Genomic DNA, 24,518 nt, shown 5'->3' on the forward strand with positions numbered 1-24,518 from the left:
TCTCTCTCACTGTCCACTCTGCCTATCAAAAAAAAAAAAAAAAAAAAAAAAAGAAAGAAAGAAAGAAATACTTAAAACAGAATGCTAGCCATCCAATTTGTGTACTTCATCAATCAAACATGGTCCATCAGAACCTCTCTCTCTCTTTTTAAGATTTTTTTTTATTTATTTGAAAGGCGGAGTTACAGAGAGGGTGACAAATCTGTGCACTGGTTCATTCCCTAAACAGACACAATGACAGAGTCTGGGCCAGGCTAAAACCAGGATCCTGGAACTCTGCCCTGGTCTCCCATGAGGGTGGCAAGAGGCCAACTACTTGAGCCATCTTCTGGTGCTTTCCTAGGCACACTAGCAGGGAAATGGATCAGAAGTGGAGTTGCCAGGACATAAACTGGTGCTCATATGATGATGGTGCTCTATGCTGTACCACAATGCCAGCCCACCCATATGAGTCTCTTGCTAACCAGTTCTCTCCTCTCCAGTAGACTAATAGTTGATTTTCCTAAAGACATATTGTTAAAACCAAACAAATCTTCCAGAACTTAAGTCAACCCTTACTTAGAATGTCTTCATTGCTTGACATTGAACTTGCAGAAATATGCAATATTTACCCCTCAGCAAACTACAATTTTTTTTAAAGATTTATTTATTTGAAAGTCAGAGTTACCCAGAGAGAAGGAGAGGCAGAGAGAGAGAGAGAGGTCTTCCATCTGCTGCTTCACTCCCCAGATGGCCACAACGGCCAGAGCAACGCCAATCTGAATCCAGGAGCCAGGAGCTTCTTCCGTGTCTCCCATGTGGGTGCAGGGGCACAAGGACTTGGGCCATCTTCTACTGCTTTCCCAAGCCACAGCAGAGAGCTGGATAGGAAGTGGAATATCTGGGACTCAAACCAGCACCCTGTGGGGAGCAACCCGGACTAGACTAAGTTACTGGAATTAAGACTTATTCTATGCATCTGCTCTCCCACAATATGGCACTGGGAGAGGAGTAAAAACAACTTTTACACAGCTGCCTCCAGTTCAACCAGTAACCTGCAGGAGCTGATCCCGCTCCTGATTGGAGGAGAGCAGCGTACTCGGCGTGTGGGTAGCATAGTTGGGATTGGTGGAAGAGGGCTATAAAGGAGGAGAGAGACAACATGCACCAGGAACATCTATCTGAAGGAACATCTGAGCAGCCCCCGAGAGAGCCGGCCGGCGGTGTGCCGCTCCCCAGCGGAAGTGGGGAAAGTGGCAGGGGGAGCCGCCCTTCCACGGAGGTGGAAGGGTTGGTAGCCAACCCGGGAAGAACCAGCAGCAAACCTGGGGAGGGCTGAGCGGACAAAAGAACAGCGCAGGGTCCTGTGTCGTTCCTCCGCGAAGAGGGGGAGCGACACACCCATATGGGATGCTGGCACTGCAGGCAGTGGCTTTACCTACTAAGCCACGGCGCAGGCCCTGCAAACTACAACTTAACTCCTGGCCCTACCTTGCCCCTGACCCTCTCCTTAGTGAATCTGAAGCCATTCTCACTGCTCAATCTCCACAAGTAGCCCCATCTTCCTTCACCTTGGTAGCATTTGACAAAAGCCGAGCTGCTTGCTCCCACTGCACTGCTTCCTTCCTAAACTGCTCAGTGTCTGCCTTAGCCACGGAAGACAATGAGCTAAAACCATCAGTCTCTCTGCGAAAGTGTGATTCAGTCACAAAGACAGTAAACTACCTTGCCTGATAATGTAAAAAGTATTTTTCGCACTCTAAAGTGTGACCCATTTTCAGATCATGGATTCGATTTAGTGCAATACAAGGATCACATCTGTGAAGCTAAGACAATCAGAGGCTATCCGAGTGTAGCCATGTAGCGAATCTGAGACGTGCCAGGAGATGTGCATGGGTGTTCACTGGGCTGTGACAGTCATGTGGTGCAAAACAGGCACTGAGTTGGATTTTCATGAAATTAAATCCTCTATTCTGGATTCTAAACTGTAATTTGGGGGAAAAAAGACATCAATAGGCTTTTTGATTAGGAAGAGATAAAAAGTAATGTGTACCATCAAGCAAGAATTCTGCTACCAACCTTAAGCAAATGGTGAGAATTCAGACAACCTTAAAAATGTTACTTTGTCTGGACAAAAATGATGATTAAGGCTTTTCCTGATCTGGCCCCTGCTTACTGCTCTAGCCTCATTTCAGGCCCCTCGCCCCGACTCTGCAGTATTCTCTGTGGCCACATTATGTTTCTTTTGCTTCCTCCAATCACAGTGCTCTCTTCTGCCTGCAGGATCTTGAACGTGCAGTTGGGAATGCAGGACACTCAAATATCCTCCCTCCCTTCCCCTGCCCAGAGCTTCACGTAGCCACCACCCCCTCATCCTGCTTACCAGGCTGAGACATGCTTCTGTCTAGGTTTCCTTCTGAGATTCCAAGCCTGGTTGCTATAGGAAATTCCCAAAATGAGCCATGGTACCGTTTGGGTCTGATGAGCCATGAAGGATGCAGACTGCATAGTGTTTCTCATCTTTTTTTTTTTTATTATTATTCCATCAGACCTCTTCTTCCAACAGTCTTTCTAGACAGTTTAAGCCAATTTCTCCTCCACCTTCCCCATGAATTTTTAATAGCATACCTATAATTCTAATATTTTTAAAGTATTTATTTATTTATTTATACTTTTTTGAAAGGTGGAGTGATGGACACAGAGAGACAGAGAGAGACCGAGAGATTCTTCCATCTACTGATATGCTCCCCAAATGCCCGCAACAGTCAGGGTTGGGTCAGGGCAGAGTCAGGAGCAGGAACTCGGTCTGGGTCTCCCACTTGGGTAGCAGGACCCACGTACTTAAGCCATCACATGCTGCCTCCCAGGGTGCACATTAGCAGGAAGCAGGGTTAGAATCAGAGTGGGGACTCAAACCCAGGCATTTAGATATGGGAAGTGGGCATTCCAAACAGCATATTAACTGCTGCACCAAAGAGGCCCCTAATTCCAAGATTTTATGTAATCTTAGATTGTATCAAATTTTTCTTCCCTTAGAAGTAGGTTTTGAAGGTAATACTCCCCTCATTTAGAAGGCATGCAGAAGAACAAGAAAAAACCCCTTTTGCACATTCGAGGGTTAAGATAAATAATCATTCTCATTCTTTCCTGCTGATAGAGTCCCTCAGTTATGAGCCAGAGAGCATTAATATCTCAGAGAGTACATGTTTTTCCCTAGAGGGCCACCAACCTGTAAAGTGGAGTTCAAAAAGCCAAGTGTGGGGGGGCTGGCGTGTGGTGTAGTGGGTGAAGCTCCTCTCTGTGACAGGATCTCATATCACAGTACCAGTTCAAGTCCTGGAATACTATGATTACTGCCAGGAAACTGTCTGCTTCCAATCCAGCTCCTTGTTAATATACCTGGGAAGGCAGCAGAAGATGGCTCAAGTGCTTGGACCCTGCCATCCACTTGGGAGACTTGGATGGATTTCTAGGCTCCTGGCCTTGAGCTGCCCAAGCCTCAGCCATAAGCAGCCATTTGGGGAGTGAAGCAGTGGATGAAAGATCTCTCTGTTTCTTCCTCTCTGTCACTCTACCTTTCAAAAGAGGAAGACAAGAAACCTGAGTGTGTCCAGCATTCATAGAGCATTTTCTAAGTATACGTCAGCATGTAAATAGAGATGTTTCTTAGAGTAATTATGGCAGATTTGTGTCCCTTTCTTTTTTAAATTTTTACTTATTAGTTTTCATTTTATTTGAAAAGCAGACAGAGACAGATGGAGATTTTACATTTGCTATTTTACTCCTCAGAAGCCTGCAACAGCCAAGGTTGGGCCAGGTTGAAGTGAGGAACCAGAGATTCAATCTGGGTTTCCCATGCGGGTGGCACCACAAGTCCTTGAGCCATCACCTCTGCCTCCCAAGGTGCACATTAGCAGGGAACTGGAATTGGAAGCAAAGCTGGAGGCACTCCAGTATGGGATGTGGGCATGACCACTGTGTCAAACATCAACCCCCCCCCCCTTTTCTTATTTTAACTTTTTCATAGACATTTTTCTTTCATTCTTGGTAAATGCATACAATTTAATGAAAAGATATTTCTGAGTGTATCTGATCTAGAAAATACTAACCTCCACGGACAGGAAGCTTTCCATATCTTAAAACTTATTGCAAACAAAAAGTACAACATTGTATACAGTGAAAATTGTCCTATGTAATTTAACTTTTTAAAAAAAAAACATTTATTTATTTTATTTGAAAGGCAGAGTTACACAGAGCCAGAAGCAGAGAAAGTGAGAGTGAGAGTGACAGTGGGAGAGAGAGAGAGAGAGAGAGAGAGAGAGAGAGAGAGAGAGGTCTTCCATCCACTGGTTCATTCTCTAAATGGCCACAACAGCTGGAGCTGCACCTATCTGAAGCCAGGAGCCTGGAGCTTCCTCCAGGTCTCCCACGGGGGTTCAGGGCCCCAAGGATTTGGGCCACCTTCCATTGCTTTCCCAGGCCATAGCATAGAGCTGGATCAGAAGTGCAGCAGCTGGGACTTGAACCAGTGCCCATAAGGGATGCCAGCACCACAGGTGGTGGCTTTACCAGCTACACCACAATAATTTAGTTTTATCAATTCAATAGGAGAGATGTGATTAGATTAGTCCCCAGTTTTGTTGGTTTGCTTTTTGGACTTTAACATGAACTAGTTCAAAGATTTGACTTTTTTTTTCTCTCCCAGGTGACTCTACTTACATGACTAAGATTCCCTATTCTCTGATCCCAGGCTCATCTCACTTACTCATCTGATCTTAATTCTGATGCATCAAATGTAAATAAACTCAGATGATGTGACTCAGATGCTCCTTAAGCCCAAAAGACCAAAAGATAAAAGGAAATGTACAGGACTGAGGACTGAGAGTTTGTGGGATGTTTGAGACTTGAATTTATGTGTGTCTTAATTATCCAGTTGTAGCTAGATTCTCTTCCTAGCTTTGCAGCTAGAGGAGGGTGAACGCAGTACTGGCCCATGTTAACAGATGTTAACATGCTTCTCTCTGCACTGTTCTAGGAAGTCCTGTTTCTTTAGATCATTGTAGGTCCCAAAGGGAAAGCACTCTCCAAAGACAGTTTTTCAATTACTCTTTCTGATTCCTACTCTCTTTTTTGCTTGAAGTCAGCAAGGCAGACACATTTGCCAAGGAGAGCTGAGAATGGAAGCACAGCCCTTGCCCGGGCAGCTTGTGCAGGCTGCCTTCTAAATGCAACTGGGAAACATGATCTATAAATAGGCATTCATTGTCAGCGTGTGAGAAAAGACAAGAGTGCGTGCGTGGTCTGATTCCGGCCTAATTAAGTGGCTAGGAACGCAGAGCTGCCTGGACAGGGATCCAGTCAGTAGGCGGCTACAAGGCTTGGCCACTGGCTCAGGCAGACCGAAGGCAAAACAGACTGAAAAGGAAGCTGTCTTTTTGCCTCGGTTATGGCAAAAATCATTTTGAGGCACCTCATAGAGACTCCAGTGCGGTACCAGGAGGAGTTTGAAGCTCGAGGGCTGGAGGACTGCAGGCTGGATCATGCTTTGTATGCACTGCCGGGACCAAGCATCGTGGACCTCAGAAAAGCCAGGGCAGCACAGTGCCCGGCCGCGGACTCAGCACCGGCAGAGCTGCCGCCCCAAGGAGGCAAATCCCGCTTTCAGATCCTGCTGGATGTGGTCCAGTTCCTCCCCGAAGACATCATCATCCAGACCTTCGAGGGCTGGCTGCTGGTTAAGGCTCAGCACGGAACCAGAATGGATGAGCACGGTTTTATCTCCAGGAGCTTCACCCGGCAGTACAAACTGCCAGATGGCGTTGAAACCAAAGATTTGTCCGCCATCCTCTGCCATGATGGGATTTTGGTGGTGGAACTGAAGGATCCAGCAGGGACCAAGTGAAGCCTTCGGTTCCGGTTCATGTGACATGAACAGATTCCAGTCCAGCCAGTGGTACCATGGGAGGTGCTTGTATGGCCCACGTTTGCAGTGGCTTACTAGGATTTTTATGAAGATTAAAAAATAATTACACAGTTCCTGGTATGTTGAAGTTGTCTTTCTTATTCTTACTAGGAAAGGGAAATGGTTAGATGTGCTTGTGTGGCTCAGACCGATGCTGTCCTCACAATGGAAACGCTGAAAATTTAGGCGACTGTAGTTTGATACTAGAGAGACACTGGAATCGCTTATTCTAATACAATGTCAGAGAGGCTGTGTTTGCAATAATTGGTGGCTATGGAGCTGTACTCATTGGAAGAAATTACCCATTTTGTGAAAACCTTTTTGATTGCTAAAAAAAGTAGCAGAGTGATTCCCTTCACCTGATAAGCCTTTCTTTTCAGTGTAATCTCATGAGAGAGTGAGTGGAGCTTTGTAAAAAAAAAAAAAAAAAAAAAAAAGCCTGAAAGTTAAGATTCAGTGTTCAGTGCTTGGAAACTGGTTCCAAAATCTGTTTATGAATCAATTATTACTGCCTTCAACTTCAGTTGGAATTTCAGATACTCATCTTATTTTTCAAAAGTTCTTTTTTTTCTGTGCTAAATTAAATCCTATCTGAAGCATTTAAAAATAGCGTCTGTCCTTTGGCTATTTATGAAATATCAATATGATAGTAATTAACCCATCCTCTTAGAGATTAATACTAAGTTTAGGAAACAACTTTAAATGGCTCAATTGCTGTATATAGTGAATTTCAATCTTTGCTATTTAGATGCTACTTGAGAGTTTTGATTCAGAAGATGGCAAAATGTAATGCATCTGCTATCTCTGCTTAATCCTTAGCTTTAAATAGCCCAGTAACCAGGGGAAGTTGCGACACCTGAGCTTACACAGAGCCCTGCAGTTACACAGCTGTCTGACGATTGGTGCTCAAATTCTCCCAGTTACTGCTGCTTTGGCTCACAGGGTTGAGACGTTGGGGGAGGTCAAGAATTTGCTTTAGGAATACTGCCGACAGCAGCTGGGCTGTGACATTCCAAAGCTCTGCTATCTCATTCTGTACATACTAAATATTTCTTCAGAGGAAGTAGCTACTTTCCTTTTACCATGCACCCAATGTGAGCTGACAACGTGCCCAAGACAAGGCTAAGAATAGAAGAGGAACAGGGGGTGTGGAAGGCCCCGGAGTCAATGCAGATTGCTGACAGTATCACTGTGCTCCCCTGCGGTGCCTCACTTGTAGTTCAAGTCAAAACGTGAAAGACATGAAGAATTCTCCAAGGGCTTTGGAAAACAAATATCATCTGAGATGGATGCTTTCTTAGCATCTAGTTAAACTGAAAGGATTTTGAAGCTATATATAAATTTATTTATTCAAGGTTAGTGCCTATACAGTGAGGTCTGTGCATCCAACTCTAAGTACAAAATTTTGTTTGAGAAGGTAAATAAACAGAGCAGCTTTACAGCCTAACAAAGCTAATAGGTAGTCAGTGGGAGTCCAGATCTAATATAACAACCAAGAAACCATATATCCCACATTAGATTGTTATTCTTCCCATCAAAAGAGTGAAACAGATCAGCATTGTAAGAAACAAACAAAGCCAGCGCCGTGGCTCACTAGGCTAATCCTCTGCCTTGTGGCGCCGGCACACCGGTTCTAGTCCCGGTCGGGGAGCCGGATTCTGTCCCGGTTGCCCCTCTTCCAGGCCAGCTCTCTGCTGTGGCCAGGGAGTGCAGTGGAGGATGGCCCAAGTGCTTGGGCCCTGCACCCCATGGGAGACCAGGAAAAGCACCTGGCTCCTGCCATCGGATCAGCGCGGTGCACCGGCCGCAGCGCGCCGGCCTCGGCGGCCATTGGAGGGTGAACCAACGGCAAAGGAAGACCTTTCTCTCTGTCTCTCTCTCTCACTGTCCACTCTGCCTGTCAAAAAATAAAAAATAAAAATAAAAATAAAAAAATAAAAAAAACATTAACTGATTTGTGTTGGCTGTTTGCTCTCCCAACACAGTTTATGTACACTGAGTTTATCATTTAGCCATTCCTTTTCACCCTTTGTCCCAATGGGAAACATATTCACAGATTGGAATAGTTCAAATAAGGCTTCTCTGTAAAGAGACTAATTGCAAAGGAGGAGGCAGGGAGTAGAAGAGCCACAAAGCAAAGTGCACTAGACTGAGGGTGGTCCTGTGGGGCTTTCCTGTCCCCAAAGTCTCAAGGGAGGAGAGAGGAAGGAGTTCTCAGAAACTGAAATACTAGGGGCTGTGGCATAGCAGATTAAGGAACCTGCAGTTCATGGCTGCTCCCTACTGATATGCTTGGGAAGGCACCAGAAGACAGCCCAAATGTATCCACGTGGGAGACCTGGAAGAAGCTCCTGATTCCTGGCTTCGGTTTGGCTTCTCAGCTCCAGCTGCTGTGGCCATCTGGGGAGTGAACTAGAAGATGGAAATTCTCTGTCTCTGTCTCTCTCTCTGTAACTCTGCCTTCCAAATAAAATAAATAAATCTTAGAAAGAAGGAAATCGAAACGCCAGAGAGAGGAAAGTCAGATAGAGCAAACTATCAGCCGTGACTTTCATCTGAGGGACACAACCAGCCAAGATGACTCTCTCAGGGAGACAGCCAGGAGAACAATTACCCCTTCCAGTCTCCTGGGGGGAGGTTAGCCCCTTGACAAGATCCCAACAGCAACCCCAGGGTCCTGTTGACAGACTTCAACAGCTTCCCAGGGCAGAATGCAGGCAGAGGAAAGCAGACGGTGACTCCTGGGAGCCAGGGGAAAATAGCCAGCACCCCAATAAAATTCCTGTGGGCACACTGTTCTCTTACACCAAACCCCTTACAAAATTTACTTATTTACTTGTAGGGCAGAGTAATGGGGAGGCGTGGCAGGGGGCGGGGTGGAGAAATCTTCCATCTACTGGTTCACTCCCTAAATGGCTACAACGGCCAGAGCTGGCTGATCCGAAGCCAGGAGCTTCTTCTAGGCCTCCCACGTGAGTACAGGGGCCCAAGTACTTGGGTCATTCCCTGCAGCCTTTCCAGGCACATTAGCAGGGAGCTGAATCAGAAGTGGAGCAGCCAACACCCACATGGGAGGCAGGCACTATGCCACAATGCTGGCCCCTAAACAAAACCTTTTGAAAGAACATTTTGGGGAGTAAATCAGCAGGCAGATCTCTCTGTCTCTCCCTTTCTCTCTGTAACTCCTTCAAATAAATAAATAAACCTTTAAAAATATATATAACATTTTAAGAGCCTGAAACAAGAATTGAAGAGCTGATAACTTTATTTGGGAAATGCTAGTCCAGGATGGTATAGGTGAGAAAATAAAGGACCTGAGGCAAGAAGCCAATAGGCGGCACTGGGGTGTGACATGTTACCATGCTGAGCCCTGTGTCCCTGTGGGCTGTGAAGCGACTCAGCGGGGACAGTGACTCAGCACATGGAACTGCTCCCTGGAGAAGTCCTCTTCTGGAAGAAATTAAATCTTGGAGTGGCCCACAGGGGACTGAAGAAGGCTCTGCTCTCATGTGCCCAGCTCTATCCAATTTCCCATTCCTCCGGTTCTGCTCACAGGGAATAGACTCGGCTGCACTTCTGGCTTGTGTCATCCAACCATGTGCTGGTTGCTCTGGAAACCACACCCACACGGTGTGACATTTCATCCGTGCTGGGGGCTGAGGGATGACACAGCAAGGTTAGGGCTTGGGGTAGGGAGAAGAAGCCCAGGGCTGCAACATAGACTCCTGCCTTAAGATGCTTGGCACAGGTGCTGGCAAAGGTGGCAGCAGTGTGGTCTGGGAGGCAGGCAATACCTTTAAGACGGCAGCCGGGGATGGGGTGGGGGGAGAGGGGAGAGGGGGCGTGGTGTTTGCATCCAACATAACCTCAAACCTAGAACTGCAGAAAGGGACTGTCAGGCAAATCAGACTGTCTTACGGCATCTATTGCCACTGTACCATACATTGTGTTCAAATTTTAAGGACCCAATATCACCGTATATATTGATTTAATTTTTAATCTATTTTGGTACAAGGTCATTCCTCTTAAACTTCTCCAGAATTTTCCTTTTCCTGTAAACTGTGGACCAAAGGTTTTATTTATTTACTTACTTACACCTTTGTTTATTATATAAAGCTGTCTGTTTCTGACGGGGGCAGATCAAAGATGTTTTATGGTCTTGCTTCAGAACTGGATACTTTTGTGGGCCTTAATGGGGTAGGCAAGAGACTCTGGGTATAAGGAACGAAAATGGCCAGGATCAAGGATTTGGATAATTTTTTTTTTCTGCTGATTCCTCTAAGCCTTTTCTGGAGGCACAGCCTCTTGGCCCTGGAATGGACTGTGTCAGTGGGCATGGTTGCCACTGTGGTTGGGTGAAGGGGACAACAGCATCACATCCTGAGGCCTTATGTACGAAATATGTAATGGGATTATGACAGTCTATGAGGTAAGCATTCTTCATTTCTTATTTTTAAAGATTTGTTTATTTTGAAAGTCAGAGTTACAGAGAGAGAGAGAGAGAGAGAGAGAGAGAGAGAGAAATATCTTCCATTCACTGGGTCACTCCCCAGATGGCCACAATGGCCAGAGCTGGGCCAGGCCAAAGCCAGGAGCTTTATCCAAGTCTCCCTTGTGGGCGGCAGGGGCCCAAGCACTTGAGCTGTCCTCCACTGCTGCTCCCCCCTGGCCCCACCACCAAACATATTAGCAGGTAGCTGGACAGGAAGTGGAGCAGCTGGGACTCAAACTGGTGCCCATATGGGATGTCAGTGTCATACGTGGCAGCTTTACCCGCTATGCCACAACATTAGCTCCAGCAGTAATTAACAGCAACAACAAAAATCAGTTGAGAGGTCTTGTGTTGGTTCATACTATGTGATTGTCTGAAAACTGCAGTTCATGGCCCTTAGCATATCAAAAAGTTGTTTTGGAAAACATGAATGGCAGGGGCTGGTACTGTGGCCTAGTGGGTAAAGCCACTGCCTGCAGTGCCAGTATTCCATATAGCTGCTGGTTCAAGTCCGGCTGCTCCACTTCTGCTATGGCCTGGGAAAGCAGCAGAAGATGGTCCAAGTCCTCCCCATGTGGGAGACCATCAAGAAGTTCTTGGCTCCTGGCTTTGGATCGGTGCAGCTCCAGCTGTTGTGGCCATTTTGGGAGTGAACCAGCAGATGGAAGACCTCTCTCTCTCTCTCTCTCTCTCTCACTCTCTCTCTCTCTCTCTGCCTCTGTCTCTCTATACTTCTGCCATTTAAATAAATCTAAAAAAAAAAAGAAAAGAAAACATGAATGGCACACAACCTCAGCTGAAAATACCCCTATTTGTTCCTCATGCTGATCAAAAATCTCATTTTCACTAATTCTTCAGAGGCTTCTCAAATAATTGATTAGGTGATGGAGGAGGAGGAGGAGGAGGAGGAGGAGGAGGAGGAGGAGGAGGAGGAGGAGGAGGAGGAGGAGGAGGAGGAGAAGGAGGTCCGGCACCGTGGCGCAGTAGGTTAATCCACCACCTGCGGCACCAGCATCCATATGGGCGCTGGTTCTAGTCTTGGCTGCTCCACTTCCGATCCAGCTCTGCTATGGCCTGGGAAAGCAGTAGAAGATGGCCCAAGTCCTTGGGCCCCTGCACCCACGTGGGAGACCTGGAAGAAGCACCTGGCTCCTGGCTTTGGATCCGTGCAGCTCTGGCCGTTGCGGCCATTTGGGGAGTGAATCAACGGAAGGAAGACCTTTCTCTCTGTCTCTCCCTCTCACTGTCTGTAACTCTACCTTTCAAATAAATAAATAAAATCTTAAAAAAAAAATGTATTCCAGGACAAGTGTTGTAGCGCAATGAATTAAGCTGTCACTTGGAACACCAGAATCTTCATATCACAGTTTCAGTTTGAGTCCTAGCTGCTCTGTTTCTGATTCAGCATCCTGCTAATAATAATGTACTTGGGAAGCCAGCAGAAGATGGTCCAAGTGCTTGGGCCCCAGCCACCCATGTGCGAGACCCAGATGGAGTTCCTGGCTCCTGGCTTCAGCCTGGTCTAGCCCTGGCTGTTGAGGCCATTTGGGGAGTGACCTGGTTAATGGAGGATCTGTCTACCTGTCTGTCTCTCTCCCTCCATCTTTCCCTCCCTCCCTCCTTCCCCTGCCTCTGCCACGTTGCCTTTCAAATAAATTAATCAACTTTTAAAAAGAGGAAAATTCCAAGTAAATTAAAAATGCAAACAAAAAAGTCACAAATTCTCGCTGTGCTGGTTAGTGTCCATTCTCACAATCTGTGGCCATCCTGATTTGTGGCCATCTCTGCCCAGTTCTGTGACCCAGGCAGCTGCCTTGTGACTTCAGGTTGGTGGAAGAGCAGAGGATGGAGGGACAGAAACGGTGGGGTGTGTCTTCTCCGACTCTTGCCACTTCAGGTCCACAGGGGCTACTTCCTGTCCTCTGTCCCCTGGATCCACCCCACATTAGGCCAGCAGTTCCATTCCCATCCCCTTGTTCTTCAGGCTCTATTAGTGGTCTCCGGGTAACTCAACATTTTTGTTCAGCCGTTAGCCCCCTCCACATCTCTATAAATAATCACTTTACTATATTATGTTTTCTTTTTCTTTCTTTCTTTTTTTTTTTTTTTTTTTTTTTACAGGCAGAGTGGACAGTGAGAGAGAGGGACAGAGAGAAAGGTCTTCCTTTGCCATTGGCCCACCCTCCAATGGCTACCGCGGCCGGCGCACTGCGGCTGGCGCACCGTGCTGATCTGATGGCAGGAGCCAGGTACTTCTCCTGGTCTCCCATGGGGTGCAGGGCCCAAGCACTTGGGCCATCCTCCACTGCACTCCCGGGCCACAGCAGAGAGCTGGCCTGGAAGAGGGGCAACCGGGACAGAGTCCGGTGCCCCGACCAGGACTAGAACCGAGTGCCGGCGCCGCAAGGTGGAGGATTAGCCTAGTGAGCCGCAGTGCCGGCCATTTTTTCTCAGTTTTTCAAACAGAAAAAGCAGTTTAATAGCACACATACATTCACAGAACTTTAAACAAGATGTAGTATAAAATATTTTTAAAAAAATAGAGTGAGAGAAAGGAAATCTGTCATTGCTGCCTTCCCAAGCCCTGGTGGATTAAACAGCTGACAGAACTGCCCAGGAAACAGTAAACACACCATGAGGTGCACCGGCACTGCTGGTGAGTAAGAAATCACCATACACACCACGCTCGCTGCTCGGCGTGCCCAGCCACCTGGACCCTTCTCCTGCCTCCTAGGAGACCAACCAGGACACTCATCCTCCAATTCTCCAACTTACTCCTTCATCAACAGATCACTTCTTAGAATTTTCATTTTTTTTGAAGTTTAAGAATTATTTTTGGGAAAGGCTCTGTGGCATAGTGGGTAAAGCCGCTGCCTGCATATGGGTGCGGTTCAAGCTCTGGCTGCTCTACTTCCCATCCAGCTTTTTTTTTTTTTTTTTTTTTTTTTTGACAGGCAGAGATAGACAGTGAGAGAGAGAGAGAAACAGAAAGGTCTTCCTTCTCCGTTGGTTCACCCCCCAAATGGCCGCTAAGGCAGATGTGTTGCGGCCCACACGCTGCGCCAATCCGAAGGCAGGAGCCAGGCGCTTCCTCCTGGTCTCCCATGGGGTGCAGGGCCCAAGCACTTGGGCCATCCTTCACTGCCTTCCTGGGCCACAGCAGAGAGCTGGACTGGAAGAGGAGCATCCAGGACAGAATCCGGCGCCCCGACCGGGACTAGAACCCGGGGTGCTGGCACCAGCCCCCATCCAGCTTTCTGCTATGGCCTGGGAAAGCAGTAGAAGACGGCCCAAGTTCTTGGGCCCCTGCTGGCATGGAAGACCCAGAAGAAGCTCTTGGCTCCTGGCTTTGGAGTGGCACAGCTCCAGCTGTTGCATCCATTTGGGGAGTGAACCAGCAGATGGAATCAATCTCTCTCTCTCTCTTTCTCTCTCTCTCTCTCTCTCTCTGCCTCTGCCTTTCAAATAAATTTTTTTTTAAAAAGAAAATAATTATTCATGGTTTAAAGACTCCACACAAAATTACTAGCCAGTCTCTAGCAACTCTGGTTTGTTTTGATAAAAATAAACCCACAAATGCAGCAACTGAGCCTGCATGACAACCTGCTGTTTTCTGTCTTCTACATCTAGGGAGATATCTGTGACAGCCAAAGCACTTGCCCTTTACAACAAAAACAAAATGCCAACCTTCCAAAGGGTGATGAAGGCATCCCTGCCATCAGGAGATAAGACAGAAAATGTACAAAGGCTGCCACTTTGCTGCTACATAGATGCATTTTGTACATGGAAAGTCTCTTCACTTAACTGGATATCACTAAGAGAATTCTATTTTCAGACACAAGAAAAGCAGTTTAGGAAGGCAAACAGTTACAAGCAAAAGCATAAACAAGAATATTTTTAAATGTCAAAATGATTATATCGTTGGGTTTTTATTTCTATTTTTGTTCATTATAAAGATATAAAAACAAATAATCAGGAGAGAAACTATAAGTTTTAAGCATCCTACAATGTAATATTTAATAAAAGACCATCACAGTGCCTTGAAATAAAGTCATGGATGTAGATACATAAAATGTCACCAATTCACTGGAAAGCAAGTGGGTTGTATTTTTTTTTTTTTTTTGACAAGTCCTATCTATATTGAGTCATGGCAAAGTAATCAGAAATTTTAGGACCAACAATCCCCCAAAAAACTATGACTCCACAGATCATACAGAATGTTATAAAATGCAATAGGCTTTGTTTTTCTTTTTGTAGAAGTCTTTTCAGCGCATTGCAAATTATTTTCTAATTTGAACTATAGATGCTGCCATGGACTCAATTTAAGCTCAGAATTTATTCATGGAGGAAAAGTCAAATGAGCTGTCTTGGCTGAATGGCAGATGAGGAAAGCCAATCTGCTTTGCTGTCCTCCCTGGTGGGTGGGACTAAATGGGGACTGCCACCAGCACTTCCTGCTGTGATGTGGCATGGGGCTGCTGTGTTCCCCCATGCACTGCCAGGTGCAGGCCATCCTCCGGAAACACTCTGCTCTTCTAAAGGGTGGAATTTCTCTTCTCTTACCTCTCCAAGCTCACTATCCTCAAATTTTGATTTCTCTGCTTATGTGTTCTTCAGTGAACACTACTTACCCCACAGTTGTACTAACTGAAAATACCATTCAGGTGGTCTTTTATATGACAAAGGAGATTAAATTGTACCCCCTCCTTAATGGTAAATGGAAAGGCAAGAGGAGAAACAAAACACTGGAGATAGGACAATTAAATTATTGCCAATAACACTTTAACTAAACTCTATGATACTTACACACTTTAGTAACTGTAGGAATTAAGAAAATTACAGATGTCCCAAGGAGCTAAATTGAGGCCAAGACAGTAATTTTCCAGTAGATAATAACATCACTCTCTTTGAATGATAAGGAAAAACTACTTTTTCTACAGTTATTTTTAACTGATGTATTCCTGTTCTCTTCTTCAAATGTTATACAATTCTATGTTTTATATATTACACCAAGAAAGATGTACTATTCCTTCTAGAAGTGGAATTCTGAAAGAAAAGAAATAACCACATGTAGAAGAATATAAAATTTTTTCATTTTTTCCTATTCACTGTACATCAAAGTAGTTCTTGTGCTTCTACTTATATTTTATTCTTTGTAGGATTATTCCAAGATATTTTAATTAGCTCTCTATACATACAAGGTTTCATTTGACCAAGGTTCTGTCAGCTCTTATTTTGATTTTTCTTCTTATATTTTCCTATTCTCTGAATTCCTTCATTTTACCTAGTCTTATTTTCTATGGAGCTACTTTTCATTCCTTCATTTTCTCTGGCATTTACTCTCTCCCACCACATCCCATCCCCAGTTTTTTGGTCTAGAGGTTTAGTCGCTATATTACTTCCTGGCCATATGGTCTAGACATCTGTTTTAGGCTGACTTACTATCCCTATACTAAAACCCCTCAGTCCTTGCACAACTGGGTTGGCTGATCATGCTATTTAATAAGTAACCTGGAGAACTAGTATACTGACATGACAGTAGAAGGGAGGAGTAAATGGCAACAGTACAGTAATATTCTACCATGTAGCTATATTGTTGCATTTTAATTAGCAATTGTTGGAAGAGAATCCAGATGCAATTAAAGCAAATATAGGACATGGCCAATGATTAGCAAGATTCCAATCATGTGAGGGACCGGAAAAACAGAAGACAGACTTGGTCATTAGAGTCATAAGCTTTATGTAAAGCTCATGTGTAACCTGAACTACTGCATGTTTCCCCTCTCCAGGAGAAAACAGGATACATTTTGTACCTAGGAGTTCAGTTTGAGTAGAAAATCATTGTTCTGACAATGTCTAGTCCAAAGTAACTGTCAAAACAGGAAGAGGCTTGGGGCTGGTGCTGTGGTGCAGTGAGTTAATGCCCTGGCCTGAAGCACCAGCATCCCATATGGGCACCGGTTCGGGACTTGCCTGCTCCACTTCCGATCCAGCTCTCTGCTATGGCCTGAGAAAGCAGTGGAAGATGGCCCAAGTCTTTGGGCCCCTGTACCCACGTGGGAGATCCAGAAGAAGCTCCTGGCTCCTGACTTCAGATTGGCGCAGCTCCAGCCACTGCGGTCAATTGGGTAGTGAATCATTAAATGGAAGACCTCTCTCTCTTTGCCTCTCCTCTCTCTGTGTAACTCTGACTTTCAAATAAAAATAAAAAAAAATCTTAAAAAAAAAAAACAGGAAGGGGCTTTGAAGAGGTAACAGCATGGCTCTTTTGCACCTGGGAAACATTGCCAAAGCTGAGTAGCCACACCAGTTTGAATTACAGGACTGGGAAATTCCCAAGGGGGAGCTGAGTGAGCGTTCTATCAGGGGCTCCCTCAAGTCTTTGGGTGTCTCTCGTACTCTTACCCAGAGCTGGAAAGAGAAGTAAAGTAGTATAACCCCCAGCCAAAACCACTACCCCATTTTACCCCATTTCATTCTACCACTAAGAAGCCATGCCACTCTAATCTTCCAATTGTCTTCCAGTGCGCCAATACCGCTGGGAAAGGGTGATGTGACAATACTACACAACTCATCTCTGCTCGATATTAACTGATGACCTCAGGTATTAATTTATTTTTAGGAGCCACATGAAGAATGGATCAGTTATTCCTTCTCCTGGGAGAAAGAATCCTATCTACAGTGACCTTCTGACCAATTAACTAAAAGCCCTCTGACTACATGAGAAATTCTCTCAAAATTCTTCCATCCTAGTGGAAAGCTTGTATCTGTGAGATGATTATCAGCTGAAGGGAGAAAAATTCAAGACACTTGAGTAGCTATGTAGTACGTCAGACTAAACCATTCTTCTTGCCTTCATTTGGCAAACTGCTTGTTGAGCATCTACCATGTTCTGAGCACCCTGTTTGGTACTGTAGGTAAAGTTGAGAACAATGAAATTCTTGACCCCAAGGTACTTATGCTGTAGTTTTTAGGGTAGTATGTACGTACAAAAGGAAGATGATAATAAGGATTACAGGTGCTGTTGTATAATCATGTTCAAGTTATAAGGCAGGTACAAAGAAGAGTATGGTCCCCTCTACCTGGGCCAGGGAAAGGTGCCTATAGTCTCATTAGTGATCTGACCCACTAGCTTTGGAGTGTAAGGTCTGTGACTGCGACTGTTTTAATCATCATTATATCTGCTTTGCACACAATAGATGCTCAAGGAATCAATTTTTAAAAGAGCAAAAGCTGATTTGCCACAGAGCATGGTGGATGTGAAGCGATGCAAGTGGTTTACCCATGAGTCAAAGTCCTGTGTGATTGTGACCTTGACTCCCTCACCAGCCTTGAGTCCCAAGAACTGCTCTTCTTCAGTCAGACAGAAGTGCTTGGGTTTTATCCTGCAGGCAGTGGGGCCAAAAGGCAAAGAAGAGTTTTAAGGAAGGCTGGGACACGACCAACTTTGCATTTTAGAGAGATAACTCTGGCTGCCATGTGCTGGATGGGTGAAAGAGAGGTGATTCTGGAGTTGGGAAGCTCATTTAGAGCAAGAGTGGTTCAGTGGGAGGGCAAAGCACTGCAGGCCACTTAGATCAGAATCTCTGGAGATGGAATCCAGGCATCCCCAGTCTCTAAGTCTTCCCAGGTGATTCCAGTGAAAAACCAAGGCTTGGAAGCACTCACAGAAGACAGCTGTGGAATGAAAGGGAGGCACAGACCCAAAGCTGTTGGAGGTAGAACAGGCCTAGCACACAGGGTAGGGGCAAGCAAGAAAGAAGAGGAACAAGTTACTGGTTGGGGGTCATTGAAATTGGCGGGTAGGGTGACCCAGCTTTCTGATTTGCCAGGGACTGTCATAGTTTTAATATCGACAACACCTTATCCCGAGACTTCGGGTCATGCTAAAGGGAGAATTGTGGTACAGAACAAGGCTGGGGGAAAGATGATTAATATTAAACATGGTAACAGCTGCTATGTGTTGGTGACTAACAGCAACCTAAAGCTCACACCTGAGGATCAAATAAGTTAACCATCCCCCTGCACAACTCAAAATTCCTAGAGCCATAGCTGTGAGGACTGGCAGGGCTTGCTAAGAGAAACCAGGAAGCAGAACCAGCCCCACTACCTTCCAAAATGACGTCAAAGGGAGAAGGCAGTTGCCATTTGCAGAAACACAGCACTCACAGAGAGCCATTTATTCCCCTGAACAAAGGCAGCAGTGGGTCTGGGTAGCCTCCCATCCTCAAAGCCAAAAGAGGGGGCTGCTAGGAGAAGGACTCAGGTTTATGGGTAGCTGATAGACCAATTCCTGTCTGGACAGTTATGGGGCACAAATCTCATTGTGTAGCCCCCTTCGAGTCAACTTGGGGGCTTGAAGAGGAGAATGAGTCTGCTTCCTGAAGAACTCCCCCAGCACTTAGCATTGCTGTTTGGGACCACATCCCTCTTCAAGTGACACTCTATATTTCATTGTCCACACTTAGCACAAGGACAATACTCCCTTCCACACCCCTCCTCCCTGGCCATTCCCAGAAGAGATGTGTTGGAAGGACAGGTATATGGGCATCAGACCACACTCCTAATCAGACCACTCCCTTTTTCTGGTGGACAGGTAAGGAGAAAGTCATAAATTGTATAAGAAACTAAAGCTTTAAAAAAATCACTCAATTTTGAAGAGCGGAAACCATTGTTCCAACAGTGAGCAGTGATTATTTTTTCTTTATTGATTTAGAAAAATTATTTATTTGTTTGAGAGGCAAAGAAGAGAGAGTGCCCACTCAATAACCATTCTAAAAACTAAATGGGGCTGAAAACATTAAGGAAACCCACTTTCCATGGAAAACAAGTTTCCGACACAGCGGTTATTGCCACGGTGAGAGTCACCCTAGCAGAGACCCAGGTCATGAGACTGGGGTCGGTGCTGCGCTGTAGCAAGTAAGGCTACAAGTATAGGCATCCTATATGGGTGTCAGTTCAAGTCCAGGCTGCTTGACTTCCGATACAGCTCTCTGCTATGGCCTGGGAAAGCAGTGGAGGATGGCCCAAGTCCTTGGGGCCATGCATCTGTGTGGGAAGAGCTAGAGGAAGCTCCTGGCTCCTGGCTTCAGATTGGCGCAGCTTTGGCCATTGCGGCCAATTGGGGAGTGAACCAGCGGATAGAAGACCTCTCTCTCTCTGTCTCTCCTTCTCTCTCTGTATAACTCTGACTTTCAAATAAATAAATAAACCTTTAAATTAAAAAAAGACCCTTCCATCAAAGAAAAGCCCAGAACCAGATGGCTTCACTGCTGAATTCTACCAGACATTTAAAGAACTAACTCGGCCGGCGCCGCAGCTCACTAGGATAATCCTCTGCCTGTGGTGCCAGCACCCCGGGTTCTAGTCTCAGTTGGGGCGCCAGATTCTGTCCCAGTTGCTCCTCTTCCAGGCCAGGTCTCTGCTGTGGCCCAGGAGTGCAGTGGAGGATGGCCCAGGTGCTTGGGCCCTGCACCCGTGTGGGAGACCAGGAGAAGCACCTGGCTCCTGGATTTGGATCAGCACCAGCCGTAGTGGCCACTGGGGGGTGAACCAATGGAAAAAGGAAGACCTTTCTATCTCTATCTCACTGTCCACTCTGCCTGTCAAAAAAAAAAAAAAAAAAAAAAGAGAAGAACTAACTCCAATTCTTCTCAAGCTATTCAAAACAATTGAAAGGGAAGGAATTCCCCCGAATTCTTTTCATGAAGCCAGAATCACTTTAATTCCTAAATCTGAAAGAGTCAACAGAGAAAGAAAACTATAGACCAATTTTCTTGATGAACATGGATGAAAAAATCCTCAACAAAATACTAGCCAATTGAATCCAACAACACAGCAGAAACCCAGACCAAGTGGGGATTATCCCTGGTATGCATAGATGGTTCAACATTTGCAAATCAATCAATGTGATATCACATTAACAAATTGAAGAACAAAACCATATGATTATCTCAACAGATGCAGAGAAAGCATTTGATAAAAATATAATATCCTTTCATGATAAAACTCTAAGCAAATTGGGTAGAGAAGGAACATTCCTCAACACAATCAAGGCAAGTTAAGACAAAGCCAGGGCCAGCATCCTATTGAATGGGGAAAAATTGGAAGCATTCCCACTGAGATACGGTACCAGACAAGGATGCCCACTCTCACCACAACTATTCAATATAGTCCTGGAAGTTTTAGCCAGAGCCATTAGGCAAGAAAAAGAAATCAAAGGGATACAAATTGGGAAGGAGGAAGTCAAACTTCCCACAGATGACATGATTCTATGTATAGGGGATCCAAAAGACTCCACTAAGAGACCGTTGGAATTCATAAAAGAGTTTGGTAAAGTGGCAGGATATAAAGTCAACACAAAAATCAACAGCTTTTGCATATACAGACAATGCCACAACATCAATAGCCAACTTATCTTTGACAAAGGAGCTAAAATCAATCCCTGGAGCTAAGACAGTCTCTTCAACAAATGGTGCTGGGAAGACTGGATCTCCACATGCAAGTGGAGTATGAAGCAAGACCCCTACCTTACACCTTACACAAAAATCCACTTAAAATAGGTTAAAGACCTAAATCTATGACCCAATACCATCAAATTATTAGAGAACATTGGGGAAACCCTTCAAGACATTGGCATAGGCAAAGAGTTCTTGGAAAAGACTCCAGAGACACAGGGAGTCAAAGCCAAAATTGACAATGGGATTACATCAAATTGAGAAGCTTCTATACTGAGAAAGAAGCATTCAGTAAAATCAAGAGGCAGGCAACAGAATGGGAGAAATTATTTGCAGACTATGCAACTGATAAAGGATTAATTACCACAATACATAATGAGATTAAGAAACTTAACTATAACAAAACAAGCAACCCAGTTAAGAAATGGGCAAAGGATTTAAACAGTTGTTTTTCAAAAGAGGACATTCAGATGGCAAACAGACACATGAAAAAAAAAATGCTCAGGATCATTAGCTATTAGGGGAAATGCAAATCAAAACCACAATGAGGTTTCTCCTCACCCCAGTTAGAATGGCTTTCATACAGAAATCGACAAACAACAAATGCTGGCGTTGATGTGAGGAAAAAGGTACCCTAATGCACTGTTGGTGGAAATGTAAATTGGTAAAGCCACTATGGAAGGCAGTATGGAGCTATATACGAAATCTGAATATAGACCTGCCATATGACCCAGACATCCCACTCCTGGGAATTTACTCCAGGGAAATGAAATAAGCATATGAAAAAGTTAATTGTACCCCATGTTTATTGTAGCTGAATTCACAATAGCTAAGATATGGAATCAACCCAAATGCCTGTCAACTGAAGAGTAGATAAAGAAATTATGGGATATATGCACCATGGAATACTACACAGTGGTAAAAACAACAACAACAAAAAATGAAATCTGGTCATTTGCAACTAAATGGATGAAGCTGGAAAACGTCATACCTAGTGAAATAAGGCAGTCCCAAAGGGGCAAATACCATATGTTCTCCCTGACCTGTGTTAACTAATAGAGCACCTAAAAGGTAATCTATAGAAGTGAAATTGACAGTTTGAGAAGCAATGACTTTGAAGAGCCCTTGTCTCAACTGTTGAAGAACAGTTTTTTTTTCATACTATTTGTTCTTTACTTAACATAGCATTAATCATATGTGTATAAAGTTAATTGAAAATAGATCTTAGTAAACAATAAGAATGGGAATAGAAGAGATAGGAGGAAGGAGTGGGAGAGTAGGTGGGAGGGCAGGTACAGTGGGAAGATTCACTATGCTCCTCAAGTTGTCATTATGAAATATATGACGATTGTATTTCTTAAATAAAAGGTTTCTGGGGGGGAAACAATTTCTATATTCCTTTTTTTGCAGGGAATTTTATTTACTGACTGTTTATATTCTTAGTCACTTCTCTCCACAGTTAACCACAGTAGCCCAAGCCCCTTTGCCTTGTCACATTTTTCTTCTTTCTTTCTTTCTTTCTTTCTTTCTTTCTTTCTTTCTTTGACAGGCAGAGTGGACAGTGAGAGAGAGAGAGACAGAGAGAAAGGTCTTCCTTTGCCATTGGTTCACCCTCCAATGGCTGCTGCAGCCAGCGCGCTGTGGCCGGCCGAAGACAGGAGCCAGGTGCTTCTCCTGGTCTCCCATGGGGTGCAGGGCCCAAGCACTTGGCCATCCTCCACTGCACTCCCGGGGCACAGCAGAGAGCTGGACAGGAAGAGGAGTGACCGGGACAGAACCTGGTGCCCTGACCGGCACTAGAACCTGATGTGCTGGCGCCGCAGGCAGAGGATTAGCCTATTGAGCCGCGGTGCCGGCCCCTCCCTGTCACATTTTCAAAATTACTCTTTGTCTAAGTTAAGTGTTCAATCCTATCATTTTGTTTTCATTTTCTTATGAAAATTCATATGCCACTATTAAAATTTTTTAAAAATATTTATTTATTTGAAAGGCAGAGAGAGTGTACTTTGTAAATTTATGTTCATTAAATAAAATAAAATATATATATATATATATAAAGAAAGGCAGAGAGAGACAGTGAGAGAGAGAGAGAGAGAGAAAGAGAGACAGAAACAGAGACAGAGAGAGAGAGATCTTTACTCCCCAAATGGCCGCAACAGCTAGGCTAAAGCCAGGAGTCTGGAACTCCATTCTGGCTTCCTACGTGAGTGGCAGAGACCTAAGTACTTGGGCCATGTTCCACCACCTTTCAAGATGCATAGCAAGGGCCGTCACCGCGGCTCACTAGGCTAATCCTCTGCCTTGTGGCGCCGGCACACCAGGTTCTAGTCCTGGTCAGGCACTGGATTCTGTCCTGGTTGCCCCTCTTCCAGGTCAGCTCTCTGCTGTGGCCAGGGAGTGCAGTGGAGGATGGCCCAAGTGCTTGGGCCCTGCACCCCATGGGAGACCAGGAGAAGCACCTGGCTCCTGCCATTGGATCAGCGCAGTGCGCCAGCTGCAGCACGCCGGCCGCGGCAGCCATTGGAGGGTGAACCAATGGCAAAGGAAGACCTTTCTCTCTGTCTCTCTCTCTCTCTCTGTCCACTCTGCCTGTCAAAAAAAAAAAAAAAAGATGCATAGCAAGGAGTTGGGTCAGATGCAGAGAAGTCAGGAGTAGAACTGGGCTCTGATATGGGATGCCAGGATTTTAAGCAGAGACTTAACTCACTGTGCCGTAACACTGGCCCCACCATGTAAAATTTGAATGAAATAGATTTGTTCTCTTTTCTCTGTTGATATGCCTTATGCCAGTGTAATTCTCAGGTCCAGCTGAAAAATCTTTAAAGGGCAGAGGTGAAATTTTGTTCCCCTTTCTATGCTTACTATAATTGAATTTAAAAATCAATAGAGAGTTCCCAGCAATAACTGAGCTAGTTTGTATTCTAACCTTATCAGAATGAAAACCTTGACTCATCCACTAGGACTTGAATCTGGCTTCTGTCAATCACAGCTACTATTGTCTTGAATACAGGAGAATAAATCTAAGGCACAGGAGAGAGGCCTGACACCTTGGAAAGCTAGTTATTGAAATAAATCATAATTAGTTCTGCCCCACATGCATGTAGGAATTTACCACTTGTACCAAGTAGAACTGCTCTGAATGACGGACTGATGACAGATTTTAAAATTATATGCTACTGCTTTCTGAGAGGCTTTTCAGTTAGTGGAATTAAGTAGCACATTTATCGTCAACATAAAGCACACACTGTCCTTGACTTAACACTGGTTCCACTAAGGATTTTTCAGCCTTACGATGGAACAAAGAAATAACCATTCACATTTTATATTCAACATTTTATTGTAAAAAAAAGGCTTTGTGTTTGACAATTTTGCCCGACTCTAGGCTAACCTAAGTGTTTTAAACATGTGTAAGGTAGGCTGAGCTCAGCTCTGATGGTCAGTAGGTTAGATGTGTTAAATACATTTTCTGAGTTAGCATATTTTCAATTTATGATGAGCTTACTGGGATGTAACCCTATCGAAAGTGAAGAAACATCTGTAGTAATTTTAATGATAACAAGCACATTTAGGGAACAGTAGCTGCCCCAAGATCTCAAGAGGAAACAGGCAAATTAAAATACCTGCCCCC

General features: G+C 44.8%; 1 protein-coding gene across 1 annotated transcript; it reads left to right on the plus strand.

The window, feature by feature from the left end:
* The first annotated feature begins 4,863 nt into the window (after positions 1 to 4,863).
* On the plus strand, positions 4,864 to 6,015 carry HSPB3 (heat shock protein family B (small) member 3). The gene has a single exon (XM_002714030.6). The coding sequence runs from the start codon at positions 5,426 to 5,428 to the stop codon at positions 5,879 to 5,881; it is 456 nt and encodes a 151-aa protein (XP_002714076.1). The 5' UTR covers positions 4,864 to 5,425; the 3' UTR covers positions 5,882 to 6,015.
* The last annotated feature ends 18,503 nt before the right edge of the window (positions 6,016 to 24,518 follow it).

This window comes from Oryctolagus cuniculus, chromosome 14 (genome assembly GCF_051225735.1).
Source record: "Oryctolagus cuniculus isolate XC-2025 breed Fujian yellow rabbit chromosome 14, ASM5122573v1, whole genome shotgun sequence".
Lineage (NCBI taxonomy): Eukaryota > Metazoa > Chordata > Mammalia > Lagomorpha > Leporidae > Oryctolagus > Oryctolagus cuniculus.

Coding starts and splice junctions, on each gene's coding strand:
- HSPB3 (XM_002714030.6), top strand. CDS start 5,426: ATGGCAAAAATCATTTTGAGGCACCTCATAGAGACTCCAGTGCGGTAC.